Source organism: Neodiprion pinetum, chromosome 1 (assembly GCF_021155775.2).
Source record: "Neodiprion pinetum isolate iyNeoPine1 chromosome 1, iyNeoPine1.2, whole genome shotgun sequence".
NCBI lineage: Eukaryota > Metazoa > Arthropoda > Insecta > Hymenoptera > Diprionidae > Neodiprion > Neodiprion pinetum.
In genome coordinates this window covers 22632604-22654365 of record NC_060232.1, presented here as the reverse complement: position 1 = coordinate 22654365, position 21762 = coordinate 22632604, and the positions used below count along the sequence as shown (strand labels likewise).

General features: G+C 38.5%; 1 protein-coding gene across 3 annotated transcripts in view; it reads right to left on the bottom strand.

Moving 5' to 3' along the window:
- Positions 1-3610: 3610 nt before the first annotated feature.
- Positions 3611-21762, bottom strand: part of Dip-B (Dipeptidase B) — a 47789-nt gene continuing 29637 nt past the window's right edge. For all 3 annotated transcript variants that reach the window (XM_046625303.2, XM_046625388.2, XM_069133277.1), the window contains 5 exons: positions 12149-12296; positions 7029-7381; positions 5726-6004; positions 4982-5221; positions 3611-4888 (listed from right to left, as the gene is read on the bottom strand). In XM_046625303.2, the coding sequence (XP_046481259.1) occupies positions 4709-4888; positions 4982-5221; positions 5726-6004; positions 7029-7381; positions 12149-12296 (1200 nt within the window). In that variant the 3' untranslated portion in view covers positions 3611-4708. The remainder of the gene's footprint in view (positions 4889-4981; positions 5222-5725; positions 6005-7028; positions 7382-12148; positions 12297-21762) is intronic.

Here is a 21762-nt window from a genome sequence, read left to right as displayed (position 1 = left end):
CGGTGATGATCGAGCTGATCGACATTTCTAAGTCGCAGTCGACAAGTAATCTTACGTGCTCACTTTGTACCAACTCTATCTCAAGCTTCCATACCGACACTACTTTGGCTGCTACGAATGTCGGTGCGAGCTCGTCTGGTAGAGTCGATAGAGCAGAACCCTCCTCCGCTGCCAGACCCACCTGAGTCCACTTGCCCGCCGAAAATTGGTCACAAAAATTTATCTAGGGGTATCCGAGTTTGTATCACTAGAAATCCGCACAAATCGCGGACTGTCTTACCAATAACCGATCACTAGCTGGCCGCTCTACTTACCTGCGGAGCTGAATACCCTTCGAATACAATTAAACACGTGCACCAACTGAAAAATTGCTTTCGAATAAATGTTCATCCTTTATTCTGATTTATTAGAATTTTTATAATTCCATTTCGTTTTCTTAAACCCCAAGAGACAGCTATACGAAGTTCCTCTAAGTGCAAGAGTTAAGACCATTTCGCTTGACGTTCGGCTTGTACGTAGGTTCCATAACGCAATTCTGTTCGGCAGTTGGACACTGGTCTCCTGAACCTGGAGGCTGGGGTGGAAGTACCTGACAGCAGGGATCACAGGGTTGACAGGGTGCCGGACAGCCGGAATCATAGGGATGCTGTGGAGATCGATCCCCGTCCTCGGGTTGGGAGCATTGAGCGGGAGGCGGATTGGGGGCGCAGCAAGGATCACAGGGTACGGCGTACGGCTGGCAAGGGGGGATGCAGACTGGTTTGCAGTCGGCTTCGCACACGTACTGCATCTCGAAGGGTAGATCGTTTCTGATAGTCAGGCATTTGCCTTGGATAAGGTAGCAGTAGGCAAGTGCCAGGACCGGATTGCCGCTGTAGGGAAGGTCGTGTGGCCTCGGGATGTGGGGAGCAACGTCGATGTGGGTATACTTCAGGGGGGAGCAGCTGCAGGCACCATGCTAGAAATATTTTCACTTATTAATTTGTGCACGCGTCAGAATTGTAACAGGGAAAGTTGTGTTATCGGTTTGATCGCTTATTACCGGCTGAAAGGGATTTTCGGTTATATACCCTCCAAATGTTCTCGCCATGGAAGTCATTTTCTGACTACTTTCCACAACGTCAACTCATGCAGGAACTGTATTTTGAGACTTTATCGACTTTCCCGTTTTAACTCTTACTTGCTACGTACGAACGTAAGACCACCTAAAGCTTTTTTCCCCTAAATTTTAGGTACCCAAACGGCTTATCGTCGGCTAAAATATAAGCCCTTAATATTCAAAAATAAAAAAAAATGTATTTTTTTTTTTGTAGAAAAAGACATTTAGCTAATTTTTTTTCGATTGCATTTTGTATTTAGTGTACTTATATTTAATGTTTGACGGTATTAACTACATCATACTTTGAAGTGAGCTTTCGTTATGTTCGGAAGAAAATTTCAATTAAAAATTGTTACCAAATCATTTTTATAGTAGTTTCTTCGCTGGTGTGTGAGGCACCCTAGTCTGAGAGGTACGTAATTCTACAGAAGTGTGGCAAGTAAAGGGTTAACTCCGAACAAAGTTCATCGACTCTTGTTAAAGTTGGAGGTTACTTTCGTGATAGTTTATATATTACGACTTACATACCTATAAAGGATTTCGAATGGTTTGTGGGTATCATTATTAAGACTCTATACTTTCAAATAGCTGGTGGTCCTTTGATGTTTTTGTTCAGCTGATTTAGAAGATACGTGGTAAAACTTTTGATTGAAAAAACGACGAGATGAGAGTCAGACGATGAATGTGATTTCGTCTGCAATCAAATACTATGCACGATTTGCTTTTGCATCGGCTTCCTTATATTTTAAAATTTACATAAAAAAATTAAAAACTAACGGTTTTCAGAAGCCCTTGGAAGTGTTCATGTCATGGAAGTATGTAATTTTCAACCAGATTTTGTGTCTAAAATAGGTTAAAATAATTGCATCTAATTCAAGGGCAGCGAGGGTATCGAGAAATTTCGAATTTTGTCTTTTTTTTTTTGTTTTCTGTTACTACAATCTTTTCTAAACATTTTGGCGCAAGAAGAACTAAAAAATTCGCAAAAGTGAACTCAGGGAGATTAGTAAGGCTTTGACTGTTGAAAATGAGCTAAACAATCAATTCGCGTTTAGGAATAATTGAAAGAACATCAGGCAATTTTTGTTATTTCTAAGTTGCTTGTAACATTTTTACCAATGAAAATCAGTAGTACACGTAAACGGAATTTTAATAATGAAGCAAGATATTGAGCATTGAAGACAACCGTGCGTTCGGGTGTAATAAACGCGTCTTTCTCTAAATAACGTTTGTCATTAGTTTTGCCACGATGGTTAAGAAACGATTTAAAACAACGCCATGATTTTTTTTTGTTAAATGAATGTACACCAAATGTTTCGAACAAATGTTATTCATTTTTCGATGTTTTTCAAATTCTAGCCACCATTTTTTAAATTAATTTTTTTTTTTTTAATTCTAGGTTCAGTCAGTAAAGAAACATCCCCCCTGAGGAGAACGGCGCCTAAAAATTGCCGAAAACTCTAAGCGTTTACTCAAAATCATGGCAATAAGGGAGCAGCGCATGAGACGCTCAGTCTTCTTTATCCGCCCATGTCCTCCGTAAATACTTACATTTCTTAAGCTTTATTCACTGAATTTTATAGCCAAGACTCCAATAAAAACGTTGTAAAAAAGAAAATGTGTGTATGTCGTTTCAGTTCTTCGTAAATGCTGTTTGAATTGTATCCCATTTTTGGCCTATTTTCGCTGCCTACTCTCCTTAAATTCATGAATTTCGCAACCCATAATTGATTTTCTTTTCACATAATAAATGATACGTTGATGATGTTATCAGTTCTTACTTCCAACCCCAGTCGCAGTATTTTTTTTTTTTATTTGCTTGCTTAAGGCTTGTAATTGTATCTACTTCGGTATTATTTAAAACTAGGCGATGAATAACCGATTGTGTTGATTCATAACAAATTTAACAATTTCGAATATATAGCTGCGAGTTTTCAAACTCGACAGAAAAGTTGGTTTTACTAGCTTTTGCGGAGATCGTCTGATGAAAATTGTTGAAAGAGAAACGACGCTGTATATATAACAGTGAACACTTCAGCAAGTAGAATATATTTGTTCAGCTGTAATTAAACTCTAGACACAAATGCGCATGTTCCGGCAGAAGGCAAAAATTAATGTAATTGCGAGCACAAATACATTCACAATACTCAGAGTACTCTTAATGAATACTTAATGAATCTGACTCAACGATAATATAAAAACGCCAAAGTGAAAGTCGATTACTTTGGTCACCTTCAAAAGAAAAAAAAAAGAATTCGTGCAATGAATTAACTGAGTGAAATTTGACGCGTCGCATGAAATTTAAAATTCCGCTCCTCATCCGCGAAAATCGCGAATGCGCGGTAAACTTATGAACTTTCAGAATTTTAATTTAGTCAACCACTTAAAGTTTTTACTTCTACTCTCGATTCTTATATTTTCATTCGTGCAAAAATTTTCAATTCGGTAATACCCATTCACCACCCTGCAGTAACGGAAAAAGGACGTGGATAAAAAAAAATCTACGCTGCATCGTGATATCCCGTTTATAAAAATTTAATCTCAATATCTAAATCAATTATGGTAATAAGTAAAGTCACCTCAAAAAAATAAAAAATTATTTTAAAGAACAATAAATTCTCTGGTAAATGTTCTAAACAAACTATTAACAGTGCAAGAAATTAAGTCACTATGTTCTTAAATTTAATGAACAATCAGATTTTGATAAATCCATGTTATTGACACAACGAATTTCCTCACTAACAAGATGTAGCAGAGTCCAGTAGAATTAGCCCCTTTGATGTATTTTAGGGTAATACAAGTATTTACCTGAAGGAAAAATTATACAGTACATATACCGCAAGGCGTTCCAACAATCATGAACATGCAATCAGCTTCATACACTTAGTTAGCCAGAGTTACACAAAGATGCGAAGTAAAATCGCTCTGGAAAAGTACATCGAACTGTCAAGCTGAAAGAAATATATTTTCTTCCGTCTGAACCTGAGCTGATAATTGGTGAAACGCCTGATAAATAAATCTGACATAAAATGTATCTCCAAATTGGACAACAGATAGTAAAACCCACATAAATCTTGATCCCAGGAAAGCACACACTGTATGGGTCACGTGCTCGTCGGATTGGAAATCTGGTAATTGCGATTGCCATGAAATATACATTTCCTGCGAACGACTACGCGAGATTTTGTAAAATGCATGAGCTTCTATGGGCACGTGAACACACTGATCACGTGACCGGAGAATGAAAGGAAATGGAAGGGGAGCATTAGTAGGGTGGATGTAGACTGTGGTGGGTCTGGAATCAGGATGGTTTAGGGAGTTCGTTACGTACGGCATATCTTTTCCGAGAATGGATGATGCAAACGATCCAGCTGAAATGAATAACGTAAATAAGATAGATGATATAGAGGCCGGTGTGAAATAATTAACGGCACTAAGGCAGGGGCGAAGATTTGAAGAATCAAACTAGGGATTTGGAAAGATACGGAAGGACATGAGTAAGGTACTCGATTTCCATCAATAAAAATGTACACCAGGCTATCAGCTCTTCGAACTTTTGATGGAATCTCTGCAAAAGAACAAAAAAAAAAGCAGTCTAGTTTGATCGTATTATTTCTCAGGACTCTTTAGGTCAACTCCGTTGTCTGACTCATCTTCCGGAGAATTGAACAAGAATTTTTTAGCCAGTGCCAATATCGGAGCACCAGTCGGATGGCTGGGGAGGTCACCTGCACTCGCAGCAACATCTAGGTGAGTATACTTCAGCGGTTTTTCCGACGCAGTTCCATGCTAAAAGCCAACGCGAAATTGCATTCCATTTAAGAACGATGACTTCGTGATTAACAATACTAGTAAAATGAAATCAATTACGCATGGTCTCACCTTGTCCAACCCGGAGGTCATAATCAAGAAGGCACCTGGGCCCTGGTGGCCTCTTTCGAGTTTTACGCTTGGTTTATTTTCGGCCTGGAGAACATCGTCACCCTCCGCTCGTCCCTCGTGAAACTGGAAGTCTTCTCTTCGAAACCGTGATATCTCGAACGGATCCCCCATTGTATCACCTGATGCCTGTAACTTTTCAGCATTGCTGACCAGCCTTGCAACGGCGTTATCCATGGCGATCTGTACGGTATCGAAAAAACAGACTGAAATAAATCAACTGACGACGTAGTATTCTGAATTAAAAAATTTCATAGAAAAGAGACAATTCATGCGTTATTTCAAACTCCCATTCATCAATGATTACAATAAATTTATGTTCGACTCGCACCACAGGTACACTGAGAATGAGTTGTATATTGAAGTGGTAAATTTTATCGAACCGTGTATACTTCTATCAATACTGCATGCCTCAGAAAATTTGATCCCAAAGTAGTGATCACTTTCTCATGAATAATGCTTCGTGTAAATCGTCTAACTCAGTCAGCTATATTAGAAATAGAGACCCTTGTATTGATTCTGCCACATTCGAGATCACCGGTTTCGTGCTCTGCCACTTGTTTAAAATGGGAAACAGACGTCATCGGTAGCCTTGAATTGCTCAGAATCAATCTGAGGCTCCGCAGAAAGAAGGATGAAAGAGAAAAGATAGAAACGGAAGAAAAAAGTAAACTATGTATGATGTACCGAGTATCCTTTCCCTGCCGATAGAACTGCGTGTCCGGTGAGGGTAGCAACGGTGAGAATGTGCGGATTGACGGAACACAGAGCCATTTCTTTAATGTGGCAGAGTGCGTCAGCCATTGCCATGCGTCCTTCAGCATCTGTGTTTCCTACGCGAACTCTTACTCCGGATTTTGCGGTGACGACCTCATCAGCTACGTAGGAATTTTCACCGACACTATTCCTGACGACGCAAAGTGCAGCGACGACCTTCACCGTCGGTGGTTGGAGCAGATTTACAACCTACATATAATAAAGGAAGAATTGATTCTCTGGTTAGTTTTTTGTCTTGACGATCCAAGCCGTGGTGTGTGCCACACTTACGATGAGCATCTGACAGAATTATTTTATGATTAGTAATTTGCTAATAAATTACTGAGTTAGTTCATAGTCACTAAAAGCCAGTAAGACGCAAAATTTCTTCACTAGCTGAGTATTTCTCTAGACTAAATTAAACGACTTGTTTTCGGTTAATTACTTTCTTTTAACTGAGATTGAATCTCATCTAGCGCTTTGACGAGCACAAGGACTTGAGAGTAATTCAACAAGATTGAACACTGCTTATTTGTCGGTATCATGCATACGGTGACGATCCTTTTTCGTTACACTTCCAGCTCAGTTGAGTAATCAATATTCAATCGACGGTTTATGAGCGTACTAGTTATACTTGTAACTTGCTTTACATTAATCAAAGTTGAGTAGAAATGCCAATTTTATCACGATTGTTGAATCAACCGTCAAATCAGGATGCGAGAGAAAGGTTTTATACTCGTATTTTTCTACTGTAAATATCCAGTTTTTGTACTTTACTTGTACATCCGTGTAATGTGTTACAGTTCAGAGGTCCATGAGAATTGATTTATAATGGTGGAAACAACAGAAATCTGATTCTATTGCACTATCTCATGTTGCAGAACGATCTCGCTGCAGCAGGAGGCAAGTGTTTGGATCACGATCCCCATGACAAAGATACTTTTCATTTCAAGAGCAAGGTGACTAAGAACTGGATTTATCGCATGCAGATATGCATATAGAAGTACCTAATTCTAACCGAGATTGCACGTGTGTGAGTTACAGTATATTACAGCGATGAGAATGCAAATGTCGCACTATCAGATTGTCGAAGCTAGCAGTCATATCAAAGTAGGGTTCCACGTACCAACTTCTACGACCAGACCACACATAACAAGGGGTGCAGCACCAAGGCTATCAATATTGTGCTGCCTGTAAACAATACGTATAATGTAACGAAAACAAAGCGACGAACCTGCATAAAACCGGCACATGCAGCTGCTCCGCATTTATCTCTTGACATGCCAGACATGGAACCGCCGAATTTGATGTCCGTTCCTCCGGTGTCGTAGGTGACCCCCTTGCCGACGAGCAGAAGCGTCTCCAAGACACAGGCGGGATTCGGTGGCTCATAGGTCAGGAATACGATTCTGCCAGCGTGTCTGGGGATCACCGAAGCTGCTCTGTTCACACATGCAAACAGAGGATATTCCCGAAGCAGGGTATCCTGGTCGCATATTACTTGGACTGATACGTTGGACCCGCAGAAGAGCTCGGCTATGTATTCCTCCACCCTCGGCGGTGACATGCGCTCCGGATCTGCGCCACCTGCAGGATTCAGAATATGTAAATTGTTCTCAAATATTCCATTCAGATGCAGACAACACATACTGCGAGAATAACCAACAGCCGCAAGGAAATTTATTGAGAAGAATACGTCACTTTTGATCTTACTATATCGTATTTATAATACATTTCCAAGGAATCTGGTGTAAGATATAATAACAGATTTGCAATAGATAATTGTTGATTGTTCTATGGAACGCTTAGTGCTGCCTTTTGTAAACAGATTTTGGAAAAAGATTCGCTGTAGTAGCTTTATCACGTGTTCATTCTTTACTGCGTTAGTTGTGGGTTTCAATTTCGAATGAATTTTACACTGTACTGTCATTCTCGTATCATCATGCAAAGACATGGAAATTGTATGAAGGACAGGTATCGGAACAAATCATCTTGTCCGATTAAAAGAATTTGAATCGTCGAGTTCAATTTATTTCTCTCTACGAATTAATCTTATATCGTAAACCATCTTAAAGCTGGACAAGCAAGGGTTGTTGACCAAGCATTGACGGGTGGCTGTGACCGTGAACCTGTGGATTATTGATTTTACCTTTGAGTGAAAAATCGCTGTGCCTATTGTGTAGTGAAACGTTAGTTTCTTTTCCACAACATTGCTTATGGGAAAACGTGTGCCATTAAAATTTCCATTTCAAAGTTGGCATATCCGCTAAAGGGCTTGTACGATGTGACTCCCAGTCATTTCGTGTTTTGGTTTGGTACTGACAACCTGATCCAGCCATTCCGAAAAATTTAGCTGGATTTTGTGAGTTGTGCAGTTCTAAACTACGTTTTGTAAACAACTTTTGCTTTATCGTTACCAAAATACGAGTAAAATATTCGTGATTTAACAATGAGATTTACCCGTCCACATAATATTATATACAATATATTTCTCCGTAGAACGGTCGAGAATCCTTCAGATTTTTGTGAAAAATTCTTTGGAGTAACTTGCGGAGTGTATTTTTAAACGTACATTAAAAATAATGGAACCGACGAAACAAGAGTAAACCCGGGTAGATTTCAGGAAGTATAATTACAGACGGCTTACAGAGTTTTCAATTGGGGTGCAGCAGACTGCACCAGTACCCATTGAAACAAATCCATGTAGCTACTCTGCGATTTCATCTCTGAAAATGGAATAAAGAAACACTGGGTGTAATGTAGTGTAGCAAATCCATGACGCTCTATGAGTAGAATGGAAACCAGGGTTGATTTTTATAACGACTTCTCGGACGAAAGAAACATTTTTAATGGTACCAATCCCTGCTTTGGCTGCTTATAGTTTAAACCAGTTACCGTGACGGCGTGTCGATAGAAATTGCCAATATTTACGTAAATCAACCAACATTCATTGATACGATAGAAATACCAATGAAAGAAACTGTTTGAGGACTCAAATACAAACTTCCATTAAAAGGAAACACATGGTTTCTGTTCTGAATACGCGAAGAAACGCTTTTACAATTTTATTGTATTTTAGACGATAAGAAAGTTTAGTCGCCGCGATATTGGTACAAAGTTTGCTATGTTAAATTTCAATGCCCGCATTACCTATACTCAACGAAATACGCCATCAAAGTGATAACATTAGGATCAGAATGAAACATTCAGAGTGCTAGTTTCAACCGAATTAAAATTGGCGAGGTTGACCTCGTTAAGATGGCATGGGAGACCCTATATATTCTAATTAGTTCCATACGGATGTGTGAGTCAAACGCCACATTTTTTTCCCGTTTGTTGGTATTTGAAACCCGTTTTTTAGGGAGAGAAATCATTAAATTTACCTGTGATAGTGACATTACCCTAACTTTAAACGATATCAATTTATATGTAGTCAAAATTTTGGTGGACTCAGAGAAGAGTTTATTTACTGTTAACAAACTTATATTTGAATATGACGAAACAAATGCTTCATTGATATTATAAAATTTTATTGAAACCAAATACGATCTGCTAAGTATTAACAAAATTTCTATCGATCATTTTTTGGTTCAACTGAAATTTGATAGTAATAACAAAACATTTATTTCATCATATCCAAATATACGTTTGTTAACAGTAAATCACCTCTTTCCTCCTTATGGAACAGCATGTTGCTTCGAAAGTTCGATGTGATATCGAGGCATTGATTACACAGGTCTGCGATGAAAAAGTTTACTGAATACTTGTGCACGCATGATGCATACAGACTTTGGTTTGCTGATTCAGAATAATAACTCCGTTATTACGTATCACATTACGATTTTTTTATATTCATGTAAATATGGAGAGATACTTTACTCAGAATAAATGTGTTAAAATAAATATTTTTATCAGTTTCACAGGAGTAATCTAGTAAACTCATGTTTAATTCGCTGGTATGAAGATGCAAACTTTGAAAATGTCACGACAAGGTCAGAAAAAAATGCCTGAAATCCCTTCAAGACTATTATTTCTAAATTTTCAAGCAATGTCAACGATGTTAACCTTTAAAATTTTGTGCAAGAAATGTGAAGCAGCTATAAAAACTTAAGGTGTAATACGAGACTGAAAATTCACTTTATATTAAACTGGCGCTAGTTTTTGTGTTATTGTAGTCTTGTGGGGGGAAGGGGGGGGGGGGGGGGGGGCTCAGCGTAGAATTATTCTAATTTTTTTAAGAAGAGATGTTAGTCCTCTAGTTCACACTGTTATGATTTATATCGATATTCACTTTGCTTTACATATCTGTTTCTTCTGTTGTATGCTCTCCCTTTCAATTGTTATGATGTTGCTAAAAATGAATTTGTGTCCTTTGGTTGAGAAATGTTTATACACGGCGAACTTGTTGACATCCTAACATCGAATACTGTATTTTTTTGTACACGGTACTGTGAAAATGGACCAGAATAAGATTTTTGACATTCTGTGCCCGGAATCTTTTGAATAGCAGCAACTTGTTCACTTTGCGGAACTGGTATTTTTAACGCTGTGAGATGGTGTTTATTATTTCAACGGCGGTGCCACAATTTTATTGATGCGTTTGAAAAGTTCTTTCACTATTTTTAGAAATTGACGTGAGATTAAACTTTTCATTTGGTTCATTATTCGGCTCTGTCTGTTCGTAAATATTTAAGAAAACATATCACTTGGCGAACCTTTTTTCATTATTGTGTTTACTAAACTCTTTAGATAAGAATTGTTGTTAAAAGTGTCAGTGAAGGAGCAATTTGGAATAAAGATTACGTTGAAAGAAAACTTCTTTCCAGTTAAAACAGTAACAGTAATTCTGAAAACTTGAAGTAAAATACTTCCAAGCTAATGCTTGACGGCACCCTACGACACAGTGGATCTCAACCATTTACCTCACACAGTACGACTATTAGTTCTCGTAAGTAAACTCAGTTCCCTAAAGTCTGATCACAAAGTGTTGTTTTTCGACAAGGTTGGCTGGTCTCAATACGGTTGAGAGGCTCATGCAGGGGATTCGACGAAAGAAATTTAGGAACGTCACGATAAAATAAACAACACTCTAGAGGCACTCGGGAGGGGAGAAACAATTATGTTTCGGGGTAGATTGATGACCGGGCTTGTGGCTTTCCGGGCGAGTGACTCGAGGCCCCTGCAGAGTCAGAGGACCTTGCAGGGCGAAAGAAGAAGAAGAAGAGCTGCGAAGTGCGGACTAGCGCCATTGTTCGCCACACTCAATTAAGGAGTAAGGGAAAACTAGCTTTTTGCTCGGTTGTATCACCCGGTGAAGACAGGAGGCCGAAGGGATGGATAACGGGGCTGGAGGGTCGAAGGACAGATAACGCCCTCTTTTGTGCCGAGGATGCTTCTGGTGGCGCGGAATCGTGCCACGTTACAAACTCCCCGTGGTTCGTTCATCCGGTGGATGGTCGTCAGCCGAGGAATGCCACCCCAGTCACGTAGTGTTTTAGTGACCAGTAAACTAGAATCGCGTTGTCGAGGGCTGAGAGGAAGGAGGACGAAGAGGAGGAGGAGGAGGCCGTTCGAACTTCCCAACAGTCTAGATAATTCGACGCCATGTTTGATTGGAATGGCGGTTATTTCAAATGGAAAAAGCTGACACGTTATGATCAATTTATTCAATTGTGGAAATTAAACAAGTCTGTCGCATAAATCACAGACCCAAACTATAGCTCAATATGTTTTTTATGAGAAAATACATGTACTTTTACCTTAGAGTAATGAGGACAGTAATTTGAGTCTCGTTACATTCTTGAAACAACCTCTTAATTGGTAAGTAAATCGGTTTTTACAAATATTGTATTCTAGGTCGATCGTTGTTGTGTATATTCTAATTCAACTCTTTATTGTGATAAATTAAATGCGACTGTTACAAGTAAACAAGTGAAATCATGGTGTGAACCGTACGTCGTGGGTTAAAGGTCAGAACTTCCCTAGCGAACACCTCACTCCAAGCACACATTACTACCTTAAAAGTTTCCATTCGCGGATTAATAGCTGATAAATTGGCGAATGAAATCATAAATAATCATTCGATACGTACTGTAAAGTCAAGAAAGCAGGCGAAGGAACGGTTAAAAGTGACTTCAGATGGTACGAGTGATTCAAATTACGCGCCGATTTGATAAAAAATTGCACAGTGAATCAGGAAGATGACATGCGGTGGCCGGACCCTCTTCGTAAAGGTACCCGCTCGGTTTGAGGAAAACTTCCCTGGGAAATAGGAGGACACGGGAAGAAGGGTCAGAAGGAGGAAGGTCGATGATGCGCGATGCATGCACCCAGCTACAGCGTGTCGGCACTTACCGATATCTCTTGCAACGTATCTTCCGCTCTCCAATGCAGACGCCAACTTGACGATACCCTGGAGCTTTTTACTGCATATTGGACTCCAAACGGCCAACTGACACGCCTTGTAGCACCTATCAGGGCATATTTCTCGTACTTCCAACGGCTGTGGTATAAAAATTTCAAAACATTTATTAGACAAGATAATTAAATTACTGGGATCTTGTAGTATTGTTATTGTACCGAAACAGTGGGGGAAAAACACTATTTTCCTAATTTTACAATGATATTTAAAGAACTAGGATTTTGAAACATGAGCGCGTTTTGTTTGATTACAGTTTACTGAATTTCAGACAATTCCAAAAACACGAAATAATAGTTTTTTCTCAGGATGAATCGTTACGGTAACGTTACTAACTTCATTATAATGAAAATCTTCCAAGATCAATTGCAAGATTTCGGGATTAGAATAGTTACCTGATGCTATGAAGACAAATGAATTTAACGGGACCACGAGCAGAAAAATTACAGATAATGAATAAGCAATATTAAAGATTTGGTTTGAAGTGGTAGGTTATACTTGCTCTGACGCATCCGTAAAAATTTGATTGATAATTAGTCATCTTTAAGAATTGTGTCGAGAATAAGTTGAAATTTTTTTCTTTATTTTTTTTATCCCAATCTTTTTCATTTGTATTACAGATAAATTTCAATTTGACTTAAGGGGGGAGACCCAGTTAGAATTTTGAAAAAATCGATTTTTTTTTCCATTTTCTAAAACTACAATATTTCAAGAGTATTTTCCGTCCAATTACTGGCAAATCGGACCCTTATTCACCAAGATATATAACTTTGAAGGGCGCCGTATCTGACAAAGCTAACCGGCGCTCCCTCGAAAATACTCGAGAGGCAAGGGTAGCTCGTCGTCAACGAAAAATTGCTGCAGGTGCAGTATATGCTCCAGGAATAGACGATTCAATGTAAGTTACAAAATAAATTTTTTATCTGCATGCAGATCGTACACAAAACTTTAAACGCGTTTTTCTTGAAACCATGTTTTCAAAGTCAGTGATCATTGTAACTCGAAAACGGCTTTACCGATTGGTTTGAAATTTGTCTTATTCTATACATAGTTGTCCTCCGGATGAACGAAGGATTCTTTTTTAGACAGTTTTTTTTTTTTCTACAGCCAAAAATGTGAGTGAAATTTTGGTCAAAAGAACACTTTTGACTTTCAACGTCCGCCATTTTGTGAAAAATTAAAATTTTTCAAAACCCTTCATTCATCCACAGCATTATATCGTTAACTAAAGATCCCCCCCCCCCTTCTTTGCTGGATTCAGATGATCTATTGTAGCGCGAGAGTGATTACTGCAACACCCTTTTTTTTTGCAGACGTCTCGCCCATTGCCTCCGACCGGCTCATTTTGAAATATTTTTCTTTCAAAAAATTGTAATGTGTACTTTAAATATATATATTTCATATGGGAAAACTTTTGTTATAAATCATTTTGTCGTTTAGCAAAAAAAAAAAAATCGGAAAAAAGCCTTTTCTTGGACGTTCCAACTGGGTCTCCTCCATTAAGGGGAGCCTCCGGTGAAATTGCGAAGTCATGCATGTTTCAGTAGAACTCAATGCTCATAAAAATACTTGTCTTCGAGCCTTGAAACCCACGAAAAACCGAAATATTACATTGTGTATCAAGGGCGGGAAAGAGGCGATTAATTGAATCCACACGATACTTTTTGTCCGACCGAATTGGCTTGATACGCGTTACTTTGCACCTGTTTTACATGCATGAAATGACGAGTTTTCAAAGGGGTCGGTCAAAAAAAATATTCTTCGCAACGCTTGTTTTGGTCTTTGATAGGTTCCAGACTACCCGCTCTCATTTCTTTTGAGGAAGACGGCGGGCTGTTAGATCGATTTGTTTTTAGAATTTTTAACCTGCATACGATAATGACTAGGATTGCTGTTATTTTCATATGGTCCCGAATCTAAAGGAAAAAATTCAAACCTATATTGTGCCCTTTCTCACGCGATGCTTGTGTTATTCCCGCCAAACCAAGGATTTGTAACTTTTTCCGATTATTTGGCGGCTTCTCATGATCTTTCCCAAAAATACTCGGCATTGATAAATTGTGTTCCGATTCCTATTTCTCGAACAAACATCGCAAGAGAAACGGCAAAATATGGGATTTAAGTTTTTTTTCCGGATTTGGAGCCATGAAAGAATAAAAGCAATCCTGGGCATTCGTCGTATGGATACTAGGAATCTTAAAAATAATTTACGTGACAGCCCGACACTTTGCTCAAAAGAAATATTAGTGGGAAGTCTGGAATCTATCAAAAACCGAAACACGTATTAGCAAAAACATTTTTTCTGTTTTTAGATGGTTTTTTATGGTATTGAAGGCCAAAGAACGAGTAGCTGGAAGCATATCTATTTTTATTCAAAAAATGCCGGACTTCGCAGTTTCACTGGAATCTCCCCTTAACCATGCGACAAGACTCTAATCAAGCCTTCCACTTCAATATACATCATGTGTTACTTATTTTCATTAATTGGAGTCTTCTTTCATAATAGAGGGAACGACTTTGTGAATTGAAGCTAATTACAGTACGAGAATTCAAGATCAAGGAAATTAATCGACAATAGATTGACATTACAGAAAAGGAAAACATATTTGACTCGATTTCTTTTTCTGTTCAGAGAGACGCTCAAATCTACAAAATTCTATTTTACAAAAAACGGATTGATAAAAAATCCTTCAAAAATCATGTATGTATAAATAATGAAAATTCAGAATATAACATTTGAGAGTAAAAATTAATAAGATAAATCCATGTGAACCTGATTATTAATGAATGGCGATTTCAGAGCTACGAATGTGAATATCAAGTCAATGTTTACGGGAATAGATAGAATATTTTATCTCGATCATCTTACGCCAGTACTTGAAGAATATCAACATAAAAAGCATCGGTGCATTGTCATTCCTGTTGTTCTTAAGAAACGTCAGATGACAGTGTTAGACGGAAAGGTTATTTAGGTTCGTGAAATGGCGTCACGACACGGCGCTTCGTGCAGGTTAATTAGGTTTCAAAATTGACAAAAGGAGAGAGATAACCGGGTAGAAAGAGGAAAACAAATTGAATTTCGCCTCAGGCTAAGTTAGGATAATTATTTTCGCGCTTCCTCGACACTAGGCTGGGATGGGATGAAAAAAGACATCCGTCAGTCTCCACGATTTCCGTCGGTATACGGAGATAAGGTAAATATTCGAAACGCTTGGAATTTACCAGGGAGAGGCACTTTTATCACCGAGGACAAGTTCAGCCTTGGTATTTATATATTTCGTACGACTCGAAATCCCTCCCGTCCGGATTAGGATATTTGCCAACTAATTCCAGGCACCCAGGTCTATTTCACTCTGTCCTCGTATTTCGCTCGAGGCTACAGCACAGCAGCCCTTCGCATGACCGGGGCAGTATCTCCGGCAAATATTACCCCAGTCGTCTGCATTACGGGGGTAAATTCCGCCTTGTGTTTCTCACAGTTAGGGGAAAGCGGAACGTTGCAACATGGGAGGAGCTGATAATTGAGAACAGGTTCACCAGCTTTCGATCGGGATCACGACGAAGCTTTAAGGGGGTGCCCGGCTCGATTTTGACGTTGACGTATCGTGAAGATAATATGGAATTTCAAAAGTGCGCGCTAAACTTTACGTCACACGATCACCTAGATTCGGGTGTTAGGCGGGAGAAAAGGCCGAGAATATGAAACACTCTACGAGAAGACGCCTTCCTCGTAGTAGTGCACGATTTAATACGTCATTTCTATAATTTAAAACTAATTTCATGGGTTTTGCCCGCTCTCGTCTTTGTCACAAATAATGACACTCGTGTGACCTCCAGTCCCTCCCACCTCTCTTATTGCGACGTCACTCATTTAACAATTTTTAATTTATAACTTAGAAATAAAGTAACAATTTCTACGGCCTGAGACAATAGACAGGTAGGTACTCAAAATCGATAGAAATTTATATTCTTACATTGTCTTTGACGGGAAAAAAATTAATCATTCTGTGTCTATAGACTTTCAAACCATGCTTTTATGTTTGGATGACGACGGGCAAATGGGAAGTGTCAAGATCGTCTTCGTCAAACCATATTCGTCATGATTGTTTATCAAGCAAGAGTCTTGTATAATTTGTGTATTTTTAATGAAAAATAAATAACAGAACTTAAACAAACTGACCATCAAGGAGAGAAAGTTAGTATCGGATGAAGGCGTTATCAGGCTTTCGGTGTATGAATATTAAAAAGTGGAAATGCAAACAAATAAAATTTAATAAATAACGTATTTATACATATAACAATCATTTCACCCGTGGCCGTATTCAGTTTTATTGTTAGTTTACGTTACATGCGACGTCACGGAGCCTCCCCCCCTAATCTAGTAAAATTAGCACAATCAAATCAGTCACGGTCAAATACCGTCGAATAAGTTTCCCATTATCAGTGGCATATGATCCCTTTGCCATTGTTATTTATGGCTGCATTTTATTCATGTAGGATTAATTGCGTTATAACGATAATTTTATTAATTACAAAACTAACCGACCGGTTTGTAATCCTCACAAAATGGTATTGCTGTGAAAGTCTGATTTTTCAGAATCTTTCCGATTGAGGTTTACAACGTTTTTCCTACAGGGACTAAAATATATTTGTTTTGTGTGTTAAATTGTTCGACTCAATTTTTTGGCTGCTCCGATTCAAGGGTTTGGCAGATTGCATATTGATCCTAAGATTCACTCAAGTAACGCATACTTTGACCGTAAAAACTGAAATTTTTTTTGAGAGCAACGATGCCATTCGCAAATTCGACTGTTTGAAAATTTAATTTGATTAATGGAAAAGATTAGCCTGAGTTGCGTGAAATTTATTTACAGCAGGATTGAAAGAGACAGAAAATATGATAATCCATAAATAATACAACGGATCATCGCGGAACCAAGCCAAAACTCACAAAGGCTTTATCGATAGCTTAAACTAAGTTATAACCAAGCTTGTCTACGGATCATCGCCCTTCGAGCCCTAAGTCACGCTTTGTAGGTTTAACAAAGCATCACTTCTCGTCACTGGGGTGAAGGACTCAGTTTACAGAACTGCGCGTAACAATATTGACCAAAAGAGGAATGGACATCGTTCTCAAAGTGTGTACTTTTCAAAATCTAGTCAAGAATAATTCGATTTTTTCCGCAAGCTCTGATACTGCTGATGTAATTATAATTTTAGTTCGTCAAAAATTATTGTAAAGATACTTGAATAAATTTATTATCAGCTGATAAAGACACGTGCATAAAACTCACAAGCTTCAGGTTGTTGATTACTGTTCACTATGTGTCATAATAAATTTATCCTTAGCTTTAAGGAACGTTGGTGAAATCTAGATTCAGATATATTTTTTCATACAATCGCCGTTTGAATGACTTCACTGTACCAAAGCGTGGTGGAACACTAGGGAACAGGTTTATCTTGGCACCAGCAATTTGGGTGAAATCCCAGTGGGAGGAAAAGGAATGGGAAAGAACTTGCAATTGGGCCTTTGAGAATAGTCCACTTCAAATGGATTTCTATTCTTATATTCCGTATTCAGCTGACGGTTAGAGGAATGAGAATTATACAAACAAACACAGCTATGGTGTGGTATTGGCAAGTATGTTGGTTGGTTAAAAATCTACAGGATTCAATTATTTTATAACAAGATTGTCATATTCTCAAGATAGAATGATCTTCCCAAAAGTACATGAATATCAGATACTGGCATTATGAATAGAAATATTTCAAATCGCTTTAAAACAATTAAAAACCTGGTACATTCCATTTTATTCTATGATAGCTAATTTCATCTAGAAGAATATTTCTTACGAGGATACCTAAATGAATTTTCCTTTTTTCAAGTAGTTGATTTAACATTGACATTTACAATCATAACACTCATCTACAGTGGTTTTGCTGCCCTTAATATATGATTAGTCTTCAAAATTTGATGTCAACGACCTTAGAAATAAGCTTAGTTTTTCGAAATTGGTTGTAGTTATTTATTTCATCGACATTTTTATACATGACTCGAGAACTTTTTTTTTCAACTGCGCGTCAAAATTTCGGTAGAGCATTTCAAATAGAACATTTAAACCAAACATAAGCTCCTAATATTGATATTTAGTGGTGCCTGTTTTATTTGACCATTTTCCATTTAAATAACACGTGAAAGAAATCTGAAAATTTTCGAATTTTTTTCTCGTAAATGGCTTGACTTATCAATTCCCCATAAATTCCCGTAGCTTATGCCAGAGACACGATGGCCGTATGACCCATGCTGTTGACGCGCGATACAAAACGTTCTATAATTTTTCTTCGTATCTTCGTATAAGTAATGTTTTTGAAAAATTATGACCGACAGTGGTTTCCAAAATGCAACCTCGAACAATATGCCACAAATTCACGTGGGTATGGTGATAAAGTTTTAAAGATTTCGCCAGAGCTGAAAGACGTGGAGTAAAGCAGGCAGGTGAGTCATGTCATGCTGGTTGCGTCATTATATCACGTTGGTTTAAATGAATGAGGCTTGGTCGACAAATTGTGGATTCTCTTTCATACACATGTGTAATTCATTAAAATTTTCAATATTTTACGTCAAGTTCTCGAAAGTGCATTAGAACTCATAATGAACGTCTACCTCAGTGTGTTTCATTAATTGTGTTTTCTTTGTACTGCTTTATACCCAGGCGAGTGTACAAATAATATTTATTTGCGAATATAAATGAGGATATACATTTTCCACATACATAACCTTTCAGGTGTTGTTACCTTCTATATAATCAGGTTTGCACGAGAAAGTACGTCACTGAAATCAGTCCAGAGCACAAAGAGCGTAGCAAATCGTACGTCTTAACATCGATGGCGGACAAAGGCCAAGAGTCAATAAAATCAGCAGAATGTCGCGAGGGTGCGGTGGCAGCTGGTATATGTATACAAGGCAAAAGGTTTTAGTATAAAATATATGTCAAGTATCATCAATTTAGTATCTTGTGTGACAGGTGGATGCAAGCATGCTATTGCTTCTCTCATGTGGGTTCACCAAAGAAGCGTAGATACGGCACCTATAGAAGTCAGCTGATACTGGCAAAAAGCGAAGAACAAGGGTTGGAATATACAGAAGACTGGGTTCTCATTGAAAAACGCATTTTGTAAACAATCCGTCAACTGCATGACACATGATTCAAACGATGTTAGCCATTCTGTATGACAAATGAGTTGCCGCACAAGTATTTGCTGTTCTTGGTGTCTCCTTTTTCGGCCTTGTTACCCCGAAAAATTGATTGTATTGTATTCCGTGCGAGCTGGTCCTAAGTCTGTTCGGTTCGGCTTCTGTTCATTCCTTTTTCATCATAGGGGTTGGAAATTTTCGTGCTACACAATGCAAGCTATAAGGGTTACTTGAACGCTATTCACTGTGTGATGTATTTTTCGGATCATAACGTAGAGTGAAAACATGTATGAATTATATAGTGCTCTGTTTTACGTGTTACGTCCTCCAGACTTCATATTCCTTTCCCACACTCTCAGTTACCTTACGCTCTGTAGTCTACTCTTATCGTTCGCGAGTCAGCAGATTCTTCTGTAACTCGCGGCTAGCTTGCCTCCTACATCCCGCAAAACCCAGCAGATCCATCCTAGCGCTCAAGCAAGACACCTACCCCTCTAAACCAAGACCATACCTTTTTCCCTTGACCGACTCCGTTGCATTGACCACTAATAAACAATCATGTACTTTAAATCGTTTACCTTCCCTTAATACCGATCTCTTTCTATTCCATTCACTTCCTGCATTGGGAGTAGTAGCACGCGAGTGCATAGTCGACGTGAACGGACCCTACAATAGCCAAATAACACCTTGGCTGGGCGTGGAGTAAGCTCCGATTACCGCTCATCGGAGCCTACGCAATCTACCCCGTAACATACGTAATCTATTTTTCTGTTGATCTCGAACATTAGAACATTCTTTCTAAAGTTAAAACACTAAAAGCTTCAACTGAATCGGAATTGGCGTGCGTTGCGCAAGGACAGCTAGTTTAGCAAACTTGAACGACCGAATGCAGGATCAAAACACCAGCATCGATGGTCCATTGACTCGAGGAATTAGTTGAAAATAACTGAACATCGAGATGTACTTTGATACTGAAAATGACTTGGAAATCAGCAACGTGCCGAACATCTTCATGCGGACCTGGAGCGCGGAAACTGCGGTGCGCTCGTCCCGGAAGTCGTGTTTCACCAGGTAGCTGACCTGGAGCGCAAGATCCAGGAGGTAGAGAACCTGGTATTCGAAATCTGCGGAACGCGATTCTCGTACGTTCTCTCTACTGCGCGGTTGTTTCCGGACTGAGGAATTCGGCCATCTGATTTTCGTCGTCGACAATTACTATAGATCGATGACGTCAAGAGAGAAAAAATTTTGGGTGACGTCACTTTCTGAACATCCGAACATCTGAATATCCAAAATATGGTTTCGAACTTTAATACTATGTATGATGATTATGAGACTGGTTTAAATTGGTTCAATGAAGAGTGGAGCTTTCGATAAGACTAGACGTAGAGCTAGTAGTCTTGCGAAGCTCAAGTTTACGGTTTGACAATTCATAGTACCTTCGAATCAATTAGATGCTGCTATGAAACCGTCTTAAAATAGCCATGATTTTGTTCCAAAACAATTCTCTACAGTTCGAAGTTATTAATGTCTACCAAAATTACTTTATACATGAGAACGAGTGACCAATAAATTTATACAAAAAGGATTGATATCTCCCCAAAAAGCACTTGCGGTGCAAAAATCTTTCGTCGGGTACATTAAAAATGTGTTCGTTACCCTCAAAAATACGTTCTGTGAGCAAAAATGTATACATATTATCATCTCGTCCAAAAAAAGATTCCTCAGTCAAAGTCATTTCTCAGAAAGTTTGGAGGTCTCGAAAAATGATCAATCCATTAAAATGGGAAAACAGCTCATGCGTGGGGTATATAGTTATGTTCCATCAACTTAAATTGAAGGCGATGACGAATTTTGCGAGTAAAAATAGATGATTATTGGGTATTATATTTTCTGCTCTCCAATTAAAAGGCTAATTCTCAATTATGCTCAATACGCTTATAATGATTCGAGATTTCAAATTGCGATACCAACATCGTATGCACCTGCATAGTACAGATTTCTGCGACGTCGGTTACGTTTGCAAAAATGCTGCCAGGACTTATTAAGCTGTCAGAGCACAGGTTTCTCCATGGTAAAGTCAAAGTGCTGCTATTGAATGAATTTTTGTGCTATTTTTTTTTTTTTTTTCCATCTATATCTGCTCCACTTTTTACGCCGTACATCCAGGAGATGTACAGTCAGATATACGGGTGAGTTATATCGTTGACGAAATCAAATTACCAGTGCAACAGACATCGCGAATCCCGTATTATATACGTATATACATATATATGGTATATGTATGTATTCTTACGTACGTATGTACGTACATATACGTTTGACGCAAAGCTCGGCGTTTCCCATTTCCCGCGA